Source organism: Symsagittifera roscoffensis, unplaced genomic scaffold (assembly GCF_963678635.1).
Source record: "Symsagittifera roscoffensis unplaced genomic scaffold, txSymRosc1.1 SCAFFOLD_203, whole genome shotgun sequence".
Taxonomy (NCBI): domain Eukaryota; kingdom Metazoa; phylum Xenacoelomorpha; order Acoela; family Convolutidae; genus Symsagittifera; species Symsagittifera roscoffensis.
In genome coordinates this window covers 80,314-93,233 of record NW_026970825.1, presented here as the reverse complement: position 1 = coordinate 93,233, position 12,920 = coordinate 80,314, and the positions used below count along the sequence as shown (strand labels likewise).

General features: G+C 33.8%; 1 protein-coding gene across 1 annotated transcript; it reads left to right on the top strand.

Annotated features, from left to right (window-relative positions):
• Window positions 1-3,203: 3,203 nt before the first annotated feature.
• Window positions 3,204-12,911, top strand: LOC134856001 (uncharacterized). The gene is made up of 3 exons (XM_063872369.1): window positions 3,204-3,965; window positions 5,454-5,839; window positions 12,345-12,911. The coding sequence occupies exons 1-3, from the start codon at window positions 3,616-3,618 to the stop codon at window positions 12,686-12,688; spliced, it is 1,080 nt and encodes a 359-aa protein (XP_063728439.1). The 5' UTR covers window positions 3,204-3,615; the 3' UTR covers window positions 12,689-12,911.
• Window positions 12,912-12,920: the final 9 nt, after the last annotated feature.

Sequence of the window (12,920 nt, the reverse complement as noted above, 5' to 3'; positions counted from 1 at the left end):
CTTAAACTGGCTTAAAAACCAGGCCTCTTTCATCAACAATTGAAATTTTCAAAGTAAAAACTTTTTTGCCATATTCAAAAAGTTACGTTTTTGGTATATAATTCTGTGTGAAAATGCTTATCATGCTATTTTCGTGCTATTTTCTTGGTCTAAAAAAAATTTGAAGTAGTTTGATGAACGATTTTTTTCAAAGCATGAATTTGTATGATAAGTATTTTTGTCAACATGGGTAGCGTGAAGAACAACAATAGTTAACTTTGCCAATAGGTGGAATTGATTTGCCCAAGTTTTACTCTCGGAGGTTTATTCGATTATTTCCGGCCTCATCTTTCGTTTTGACGTCAACGGCAGTTGCTTACAAAATATTCGAATTACCCGAGTATGTTTTGCAACACAAACCGAGTTTTATCGCCTCGGCTCTGTATTGCCAAAACTGGTATGGCTTACATATTGCACTGGATTATTTCACTGATGCTGGCACCGATCAATCTCCAGTAGTTCATTTTTGGTCTCTATCGATTGAAGGAAATTCATTAACTTTAGGCTGCATAATTTAGCTTGAAGATTCATGTTTGCAACATAACATTTTTGGGGTTCAATTTTGAGTTCTCGTGTGATCTCGCAAAAAAATACCAGTCGATAGAAAAATTAGTTTTCGTAATCGTCTCTTTCGCCAAAAATTCTGGCCATCAAGCGCCACTCAAGATAGTGACCATTGTAGCCTTTACGAAAAAAAAATAAGCGAAATTCTCCCTTTGTTGCTTCGTTGTTCTCAGTCAAGATCCTGCCTTTCAAACAAAAAAATGAAGATATCAATGATGATGACTCTGCGAACCACGAAACTTGTGTGTACATCATTCTAAAATCTTTTCATATAACAGCGACTCCGTGCATTAACCCTCCAGTATGATGCAAAAGAAACTCAATGTGTTTTGCCAAAATTAGATCGAGAATGCCAATCACAAGGAGACTTTTTATAAAGGCTAGGATCATTTAAAAAACAAAAGTTTTGCCAGCCTTTTCTTAGAATCAGTTTGATTTCCCGAGTTATCTAAGCCACCTAAAAAGCCAACATCCGAAAGCTATGGGGATTGTTCTTCACTGCTTTGCAAAACTTATTAAAAGGCTTAGTTTGCAAAATCATGTTTTTTTTTTGAAAAATTGTCTTTTTGAAAGTTTATACCATTAAGATGTGCTCCCCGTACTTTGTTTAAGATTTGAGGATCCGGCAGCCTGAAGTTAATAGAATTAATTTAAAGAGCAATACTATCTCGTTTTCCCGATCATTCTTTGGTGTGTAGTTCTGGCACTACAGAAGAAACTACCTCATATTCTGGGCTTCTTTGTCGCATCTGCATTTGGTTTTGTGATTCTAGATGTCAAGTTGTCTGGTTATAACCAAATGGCTTACTATTTCTCAACAGTAGGTCGAGTTTACCAATTCTGCGCTGGTGCTGTTGCTTCCGTTCTAGTGTTAATTTGGGAAAACAATGCCAAATATTCAAATTTCCTCAAAAACCAGTCATCCAAATATCTGGCAGATATTCTATCGGGACATTTTATTATCATTAAATTAGTTATTTTGATGAAATCGGACGTTTCGTCTCTTTATCTTGGATTTATTGGATCATTAATGACTTTTAGTTTAATTCTGATTTTGGAAGTTTCAGCGGAAGATGGATTAATAAAGCGATATTTCTTCCACAGCTACTATTTATGTCTTATTGGTCGATACTCTTATGGCATCTATCTAGTTCATTTGCCTGTTACTAAAATTGGCGATCTAACGTCTCAAATATGTCAATCTGGTCCTATGAGGCTCGGTTTTGGCACCATTTTTTGTTACGATCTATTCTAGAGATGATCTATTGCGGCAAGTAGGGGTCTTTTGTGTCATGCAGTGCTGATTTAACTTAATCGGACTAAAAAACTGTGTAACAACTGAGAACTATAATAATATTAACACCTAGTTAACACTTTTTTTAACAAAACGTAAAATTTTGAAAAAAATCACTACATACAGCTAAAATTTTTAAAAAATCATTAAAATTTGTATTTGGTTTGGAAACAGTTTTTAACACTGTATTTAATCTACTACGACTGCTCCGATTTGAAAGATGAATGTAGTCGGCAGTAATTGTCAAATATGTTTCAAAATGTTGACAAATAAGTTCTTTAACTGTTGTAGGGTGTTTTTCACGAATGTTTTGTTTCATACAACTCGTAAATTTTCAACAATTGTCAAATCTGGAGATTACAGGGGCCAATCTTTCAAAACTTGAAGACATTCAACTGGTAAAACTTGTCGAATTTTCTGAAGTGTAGCAACTGGCATTGTCTTGCAGCAAAATTTTTGTCAAGATTAATATTTCTATCATGTGATTTTCAATTAAATCGCAAAATTTGGCCAAATTAACGTTTCCAACGATGACTATAATATCTCTTTACCCAGAAATTTTTATGTAGCTCCGAAATACCAGCTTATTTGCACTAAAATTTGCTGTTGGAGTGATACAATGACTACGTATATTTGGTGGTCGTTCCGCATGAACTTTCGCGCTGGATTATAATTGAATGATATTTTTGTCTGAGAAAACCAGATTTTCCTAAAAATTTTTGGTGTTTCTCTGTAATTTACGCAGCAAAAACTAAAAATCATAAGAATTAAAGAAAAGTTTTTAATATGTTTTCAATTTTGATTTCAAAATTCATTGAGACAGGAGTTTATAAACAAACCGTTAAATTTGACTTAAAAGATTTTTTTTTCAATTATATTATTGTTTTTGCCAGTTTGTTTCCTACATTAGTCCAGATAATTTAAATAAGCACTGTATGTCCCAAATAATTTTCTTACTATTGATGTTTTTATTGATCAAATCAACTAACCATTGTTTAAACTTCGAACTTTCAAGAACATCAACTTATTTCGATTAAAAAAAGCAAAAATAAAGGACTTTTTTAGAGACAAATGTCTCGCACCATTTGCAGATGGATTAATGAATTTTGATAAAATACCATTTTGGGCACTTTTTTGGATGTTTTCTTTTTTGTTATTGTTTTTCGGCACCTGCAGATGTGTGCGCAGAAAATTTTTGACGTTGAGGAGAGCGGCATTTTGAAAACTTTTGTCTTTTTATTGTCAGACATTTCAAACTTTTTGACATTTGCCGCAACCCTTAAATCATCATACAAATGCAGGTGCCAAAAACATTATAACCACTTTAAAAAATCCAAAGAAAAACCCAAACTGGCATTTTATCACATTTCATCAAGTGCAGATTTTTTTCGGTACAAGTTTTGACGACCGTCAACACAGCTGGAGCAAACTTGATTTAAAATAGAGTATTGGCTAATAAAAGTGTGCCAATGCCACTGGTAATCTAATTTAACTAAACTAAGTTTAAAGACTATAATAAGGTATTGAAGTAAAACTGACTGATGTCTAAAAAGAACAACAACTAGTGAGGCGAAGTCCACTGGACTTCGAACGGCAAACATTGACCGGTACGTAATTATCACATAGAGGTCAAGATCAAAACATAATGAAAAAACATAATCACAACACTGGCTATAACCTTATCGCAAAAGTTTTTTGGAACAGGCCTTAGTAAGTGAATGACTGAAATACTAGCGCTGTCAAAACTCTGCTCTGCGAGGCCTCTGTCAATTTTCTTCATCTCACTTTGTTTTGCGGTGCTCATCGGTAAATTCATAGAAGAACCGACAAAGAAATTATGCAGCCGAATCACTTCACCGAAACATGTTATTCTTATTTTTGTGACTCTAACTCTAATTCAACCTGTTATTTTGAACCTACTTATTGGAGAGCATACGAATAGTTTTGAAAACTTGGAACCTATGCATGCTAAAACGAAACTCAATGTTAACCAATCGATTTCTGACTTACAGCAAAAGGACGCGATTACTCCGACCAATTTATGCTCCTATATCAACAAAAATTGCAGGTGAACTTACTTGCTAGCAGGGGCAGATCTAGGTTTTTCTCGGGAGTTGGTTTTTCAAATGCTTCAGCCTTTTTTCAGGCCAACCATGTTAATTTCCACCCTCTCCCTTAAACACCTTCAAGGCCCTATTTAGGTAAAACTTTTTGACTGAAAAACACTTTTTGGGGAATTTCTTGGCGGGCATTTGATAAGAAGCAGACGCCCTCAATTTTGGGGATTTCATGTCTCAAATATTCAATCTGGTTCTATGAGGCAGTCTTTTGGCATCATTTTTGGTTAAGATCTTGAGATAACCTGTTACAATAGTTGCGGATTCATTTCTGTTTTAAGTGCCAAAGCTCTCTCGATATAGCAGTTATCACTGGGCCTTATAACAAAGAAGACCCTATTTCTTATTTTAAAATAGCGGGCTTCCCTTGAGTTTCGTCGCTATCGTCAAAGCGTCTGAAGAATATCTCACGTTTCATCAAAAAAAACCAAGTTTTTTAGAGTAGTTAGTCAGCGGTGCGTCTCGAAAGAGAGGCTTTTTAAAATTAAGATGAAGCGGAGGTGGGCATTGTTTGCAATACAAAAACACACTAAATTTTTAGTAGTCGAAAAAACTATCAGGCGAAATAATCAAATCTGAAAAACTGTAAAAAATTTTTCCAACATAGTAATTCCTCAGTAAATCATTTATTTAGAATCTTTTCTTAGAATCATTTCTTGTTAATTTTTGACACTAAATTAAATTTTTAGATTTAAAATTTTAGTGCGAGTTTTTATTTGAGCTTCTAAGTAGTTATTATTATATTGGAAAAAGTTTTTACAGTTTTTCAGATTTGATTATTTCGCCTGATAGTTTTTTCGACTACTAAAAATTTAGAGTTTAATCAGAGTAAATGCGAGTTAACAAATATATGGTAACGCTTCTGTACTCACTTTCTTGTGACTGAGGAAAAGAATAAAAAACTACTTAGAAGCTCAAATAAAACTCGCACTAAAATTTTAAATCTGAAAATTTAATATTTAGTGTCAAAAATTAACAAAGATTCTAAGAACTGATTTACTTGCACAAATACAGGGTTGATTCAAAAAGATTTTCAATTACAGTAAGTAAAAATCAAGCAGGCAATCGTTAGGCCGACTTTTAAATTTTTGAAGAAAAAATCTTTCCATTTGACAAAGGAAAAAGTCCTGACCGGAGTCGGACCCTGAACTTTCGTCGTCCCAGGCATGAAAATTATCTCAGCTCAAAATATATTGATGCGTCGTCACAAGCTGACTTTTGAAAAAAAAAATTAAAAAAATTACGTTTCAGGGTTTTTTGCAAGTCGAGTATTTTGGGCAAGCATAATAAAATTAGAAAAAAATAGTATATATTGGAGCCTTTAGAAAGTTTTAAGGTCAAATTGCCAAAATCAGTTGCGTAAAAAATCATCGGCTCATTTCTGATTTTGGCTCTCTAGGCTCACCAAACAACTTCAGTTGCAATTTTTCAATTTATAGTGTTCTGCTTGTGGGTGATTCTTATGCGCTATCTTGGAAAGAAGCCTTCAACAAAGTGCACAAAAAGTGCAACATATCTGCAAGTTATTTAACAGTCGGACACCCTGGCTCGCTTTATTTTCCAGTCGACTCTCAAAGGTTTAGAGGTCCAGCTAAGCGGACGCAAACCCGACCGAACGGGCCCGCCGCGCAAATGATGGAAACAATTACAAAATTGAAACCTAACATTACGTTGTTGTTTTCAAAGTCAATACATGTGTGCGAATTGTCATTGAATCAATCGGTTCCTCGCGTGAATGCTCTGAATAATTTGGAAAAATGGAAGGATCTTATTCGCACAGCAATCCCTAAATTCATAGAAACTGTGCTGCCCTACACAACTCCAGGTATATCAAGCCCTGTAGAAACCGACTGTCTCATATGGTTATTTAGAGCATTTTATATTCAATATATCTGAGCCAGTGGCGCTTTTACCTACTAGTGTACATTTGTTCCGACCCCTGAAGAATGAAGAATCTGAGTTTTGTGTTTTTTTTTGGCAAAATCTTTTGGCTGGATTGTGTTGACTGATAGATTTTTATAAGACCCTTTCAGATGTGTTTCAATTGATTTTTGAATATGAAAACAATAAATCGGTGTTGAAAATTTTAATGACATCATCTTAGTTTTTTTACAGATCACAAAACTATGCTGTTTTGCTTGCAATTTCCTCAAACACATGAGGAAATTGCAAGCAATAAAGCTTACAAAACTACTGACAAGTTTTTTTGTTCTTTTTAGAATCCAAAGGCAATTTAATTTTCAATTTATGTTGCTGGCTTGTAAAATCAGTACTTTTCAGAGTACTTTTCAGAGTCTCGTGTTTTTTGCTCTGATAATTTTTTTGCTGTTCAGAATCCACCTAATGCTTCCTCATTTTTTTCGAATCCATTATTGGAAATTTTTCCAAATTTAGGCTAAACTAGGCACAAATTTGATTGAATCCAGCGACAAATCTTACGAAATCGAACCCTTGGTTCATCTATCCTGATATTATACAAATTTGAAGCAAGAAAATATATTCAATTGTGTTACGTTTTGATTTCACAAATTGATGAAGTTTTGTTTAGTACACAGTTCGTAACTTTCGTGTTAGCAACTTCGTGGATTTTTTCGCTATGTTTTAAGACAGAAGTAGGTTTAAAATTTTTTGTGTAAAGCTTCCGAATAAAATGCAAAATTTTTTTTTCAAACACTACCTTACGGAAAAAATTGATTAAAAAACTGGTTCTTACAAAGTTTTTAGGAGTTTTCGAAAGATCCTGCCCCACAGTTAATCGAAACAAACACAAAATTCAAATCTGGCCGTACGTTTTTGTTTTCGAAGTCATTACAAATGTGCGATCTGTCATTGAACCAATATGTTCCTCAAAAGAACTCTCTAAATAGCTGGGAAAATTGGAAGGATTTCATTCGCAGAGCAATCCCTCGATTCACAGAAACGCTGCAACCCATGACTAAAACTGTTAAGCTCAGCGTCTTGATGTTGGTTCAAATGAACAGGAACGGTTTTATTTTTATTTGAGAGAGTTTAGTTTTTGTTTCACAATTTGATGATGTTTTTAATACATAGTTCCTAATTTTTTTGTTAGCAACTTTGTAGATTTTTTTGCGTTTATATTAAGACAGACAGGGGCAGGTTTAAAATTTTCTGGGAAATTGCAAGTTTTTTATTCAAAAACTCTACCGTACGAAAAAAATGGGTTAAAAAACAGGTTCTTACAGGGCCTTTTAGGAGGTTTCGAATGAGCCCGCCGAACAATTGACCAAAACAAACTCAAAATTAAAACCTAACCGTACGTTTTTGTTTTCGAAGTCAAGAAAAATGTGCGAACTGTCATTAAACCAATCTGTTCATCGAGTGAAAGCTCAAAATAATTTGGAAAACTGGAAGAATTTTTTTTTTGCAGAGCAATCCCTCAATTCACAGAAACGCTGCTATCCTACACAACTCAAGGTATATCAGACAATGAAGAAACCGGGAGCCAGTTTCTCCAATAATCCTTCGGTGCATTTTAAATTCAACATATCTGCACCAGGTGCCGTAAATTTTTTCCGACCACTATGTTGCTGGCTTGTGAAATGCCAGTACTTTCCAGAGTTTTTTTGTCTTTCATTCAGATAACTTTCGCAAATCAAAATCCACCTTGTGTTTATACATTTGTTTTTCGATTGCTTAATTGAAAAAGTTCCAGGATTATGCCAAATTGGACACAAGTTTTTTTGAATCCAGCAGAAACTCTTTTAAAATCCAACCCATCACTGAAATTTTTGAGCTTTCCATCGTGTTGTTGGTTAAGCCATCCTGATATCACGATAAAATTTAAGCAAGAAAATAAATTCATTGTGTTACCTTTTGGACAAAACCTTTTAGTTTTTGTTTGAGAAAGTTAAGTTATTATTTGACAATTTGATGAAGTTTTTAATACATGCTTTGTAATATTTTTTGTTAGCCCTTCAGAGGATTTTTTCACGTTTCTGTTAAGACAACCAGTGGTAGGTTTGAAATTTTTTGAGTAGAGTTTTCGAGAAAACTGCAAATTTTTGCTTAAACAATTTAACTTACGAAAAAATTGTTTAAAAAAAGCTGTTACAGGGCTTTTAAGGAGGTTTCGAATGATTCTGCCGCACAATTGACCAAAACAAACTCAAAATTAAAACCTAACCGTACGTTTTTGTTTTCGAAGTCAAGAAAAATGTGCGAACTGTCATTAAACCAATCTGTTCATCGAGTGAAAGCTCAAAATAATTTGGAAAACTGGAAGAATTTTTTTTTGCAGAGCAATCCCTCAATTCGCAGAAACGCTGCTATCCTACACAACTCAAGGTATATCAGACAATGAAGAAACCGGGAGCCAGTTTCTCCAATAATCCTTCGGTGCATTTTAAATTTAACATATCTGCACCAGGTGCCGTAAATTTTTTCCGACCACTATGTTGCTGGCTTGTGAAATGCCAGTACTTTCCAGAGTTTTTTGTCTTTCATTCAGATAACTTTCGCAAATCAAAATCCACCTTGTGTTTATACATTTGTTTTTCGATTGCTTAATTGAAAAAGTTCCAGGATTATGCCAAATTGGACACAAGTTTTTTTGAATCCAGCAGAAACTCTTTTAAAATCCAACCCATCACTGAAATGTTTGAGCTTTCCATCGTGTTGTTGGTTAAGCCATCCTGATATCACGATAAAATTTAAGCAAGAAAATAAATTCATTATGTTACCTTTTGGACAAAACCTTTTAGTTTTTGTTTGAGAAAGTTAAGTTATTATTTGACAATTTGATGAAGTTTTTAATACATGCTTTGTAATATTTTTTGTTAGCCCTTCAGAGGATTTTTTCACGTTTCTGTTAAGACAACCAGTGGTAAGTTTGAAATTTTTTGAGTAGAGTTTTCGAGAAAACTGCAAATTTTTGCTTAAACAATTTAACTTACGAAAAAATTGTTTAAAAAAAGCTGTTACAGGGCTTTTAAGGAGGTTTCGAATGATTCTGCCGCACAATTGACCAAAACAAACTCAAAATTAAAACCTAACCGTACGTTTTTGTTTTCGAAGTCAAGAAAAATGTGCGAACTGTCATTAAACCAATCTGTTCATCGAGTGAAAGCTCAAAATAATTTGGAAAACTGGAAGAATTTTTTTTTGCAGAGCAATCCCTCAATTCGCAGAAACGCTGCTATCCTACACAACTCAAGGTATATCAGACAATGAAGAAACCGGGAGCCAGTTTCTCCAATAATCCTTCGGTGCATTTTAAATTTAACATATCTGCACCAGGTGCCGTAAATTTTTTCCGACCACTATGTTGCTGGCTTGTGAAATGCCAGTACTTTCCAGAGTTTTTTGTCTTTCATTCAGATAACTTTCGCAAATCAAAATCCACCTTGTGTTTAAACATTTGTTTTTCGATTGCTTAATTGAAAAAGTTCCAGGATTATGCCAAATTGGACACAAGTTTTTTTGAATCCAGCAGAAACTCTTTTAAAATCCAACCCATCACTGAAATGTTTGAGCTTTCCATCGTGTTGTTGGTTAAGCCATCCTGATATCACGATAAAATTTAAGCAAGAAAATAAATTCATTATGTTACCTTTTGGACAAAACCTTTTAGTTTTTGTTTGAGAAAGTTAAGTTATTATTTGACAATTTGATGAAGTTTTTAATACATGCTTTGTAATATTTTTTGTTAGCCCTTCAGAGGATTTTTTCACGTTTCTGTTAAGACAACCAGTGGTAAGTTTGAAATTTTTTGAGTAGAGTTTTCGAGAAAACTGCAAATTTTTGCTTAAACAATTTAACTTACGAAAAAATTGTTTAAAAAAAGCTGTTACAGGGCTTTTAAGGAGGTTTCGAATGATTCTGCCGCACAATTGACCAAAACAAACTCAAAATTAAAACCTAACCGTACGTTTTTGTTTTCGAAGTCAAGAAAAATGTGCGAACTGTCATTAAACCAATCTGTTCATCGAGTGAAAGCTCAAAATAATTTGGAAAACTGGAAGAATTTTTTTTTGCAGAGCAATCCCTCAATTCACAGAAACGCTGCTATCCTACACAACTCAAGGTATATCAGACAATGAAGAAACCGGGAGCCAGTTTCTCCAATAATCCTTCGGTGCATTTTAAATTCAACATATCTGCACCAGGTGCCGTAAATTTTTTCCGACCACTATGTTGCTGGCTTGTGAAATGCCAGTACTTTCCAGAGTTTTTTGTCTTTCATTCAGATAACTTTCGCAAATCAAAATCCACCTTGTGTTTATACATTTGTTTTTCGATTGCTTAATTGAAAAAGTTCCAGGATTATGCCAAATTGGACACAAGTTTTTTTGAATCCAGCAGAAACTCTTTTAAAATCCAACCCATCACTGAAATGTTTGAGCTTTCCATCGTGTTGTTGGTTAAGCCATCCTGATATCACGATAAAATTTAAGCAAGAAAATAAATTCATTGTGTTACCTTTTGGACAAAACCTTTTAGTTTTTGTTTGAGAAAGTTAAGTTATTATTTGACAATTTGATGAAGTTTTTAATACATGCTTTGTAATATTTTTTGTTAGCCCTTCAGAGGATTTTTTCACGTTTCTGTTAAGACAACCAGTGGTAGGTTTGAAATTTTTTGAGTAGAGTTTTCGAGAAAACTGCAAATTTTTGCTTAAACAATTTAACTTACGAAAAAATTGTTTAAAAAAAGCTGTTACAGGGCTTTTAAGGAGGTTTCGAATGATTCTGCCGCACAATTGACCAAAACAAACTCAAAATTAAAACCTAACCGTACGTTTTTGTTTTCGAAGTCAAGAAAAATGTGCGAACTGTCATTAAACCAATCTGTTCATCGAGTGAAAGCTCAAAATAATTTGGAAAACTGGAAGAGTTTTTTTTTGCAGAGCAATCCCTCAATTCGCAGAAACGCTGCTATCCTACACAACTCAAGGTATATCAGACAATGAAGAAACCGGGAGCCAGTTTCTCCAATAATCCTTCGGTGCATTTTAAATTTAACATATCTGCACCAGGTGCCGTAAATTTTTTCCGACCACTATGTTGCTGGCTTGTGAAATGCCAGTACTTTCCAGAGTTTTTTGTCTTTCATTCAGATAACTTTCGCAAATCAAAATCCACCTTGTGTTTATACATTTGTTTTTCGATTGCTTAATTGAAAAAGTTCCAGGATTATGCCAAATTGGACACAAGTTTTTTTGAATCCAGCAGAAACTCTTTTAAAATCCAACCCATCACTGAAATTTTTGAGCTTTCCATCGTGTTGTTGGTTAAGCCATCCTGATATCACGATAAAATTTAAGCAAGAAAATAAATTCATTGTGTTACCTTTTGGACAAAACCTTTTAGTTTTTGTTTGAGAAAGTTAAGTTATTATTTGACAATTTGATGAAGTTTTTAATACATGCTTTGTAATATTTTTTGTTAGCCCTTCAGAGGATTTTTTCACGTTTCTGTTAAGACAACCAGTGGTAGGTTTGAAATTTTTTGAGTAGAGTTTTCGAGAAAACTGCAAATTTTTGCTTAAACAATTTAACTTACGAAAAAATTGTTTAAAAAAAGCTGTTACAGGGCTTTTAAGGAGGTTTCGAATGATTCCGCCGCACAATTGATCGATACAAAAACAAATTAAAACCTAAGAGTACGTTTTTGTTTTCGAATTCAATACAACTGTGAGAACTGTCATTGCACCAATCTGTTACTCGAGTGAAAGCTCTGAATAATTTTGTTCTAATTCTAATTTGAATTAGAACAAAAAATATTCTTAAATTTTTCCTTTTTTCAATTTTTTCTTGATTTTTAATTTTTTTTATCAGTCAAAAGGGTCAGAAAATATTGCGCTACTATCGCACCGTCTATTCTTTTTTGTTTTTATTTGTAATATGTATTTCTTGAACAGCAGTTATCATTTGTACTATTATTAATCATTTGATTGTCGATTAGGAAGAAATCCACATGTTGAGATGAGAAAAGCCATTAATATTCAGTGACGAAGAGTTCAATCAATCAGAGGCAAGGATTCTCTAAAATCTAGCATTATTTGTAGAAAAAATCCCAATTGTCAGTGAATAGTTGGTATAATATTGGCAAGGAATTGAAATACTATAGGGCGAATACCTTGGATTTGAAATGCTTTGAAAGTCTTTCCCAAGTGCGTCTCTGATAATGAGTTCTAATTTAAACTGTTGTAACGCTTCTGTGATTTATCGATTTAAAAAAACATGTATCGAGGTAAAAATGCCGAACGGGAACTGTTTATTGTCGAATCTAAGTTATAATAAATATTGTATTATATAAATTTTTGTTATATGATATAAAGTGGCCTGATATACACTCGATGTAAAAATGCAGTGTTTGTCATTGAGCACCAGTCACCCGAGCCCGACCCCACTCCATGTATTAAACAAATGAGAAACCAGAAGAAAGACCCCACAAGCTGTCTTATCAAGCTTCGCTACGATCCAGGAGTGCATTTCTGGCGATCATATCTGGAAGAACTAAAGCAGAAATACCGAAAGCTATATTTAGTCGATTTGGGTCCAATTTTATTTGGGAATGTCACGGAAGATCAGTCAATATCGGCGATGTCGAAGGGTTCCCCAATGTTTCAAGATTTTATCCATATTTCAACACCATTTTCACATCAGAAAAGTCATTTATTTATAGCTGAGCTTCATCGTCAAAAATTATTATGATTTCGTTTATTATTTTTGGAAATTGTAGTGTTTAATATTTTATCTAAATTAAATATTATGTTGCTGAAACTTCAACCATTTTGCGACTATCCATTGAGGTAAAGATAGATTCTTTACTCGAAGAATATTGTTTCGACGAAATCTTCCAAAGGAGATGGAAACTATCGCAAAGACCGGAACTTTCAGATACCAGACTTTCAGATACGCAAAGACCGGAACTTTCAGTAAAATG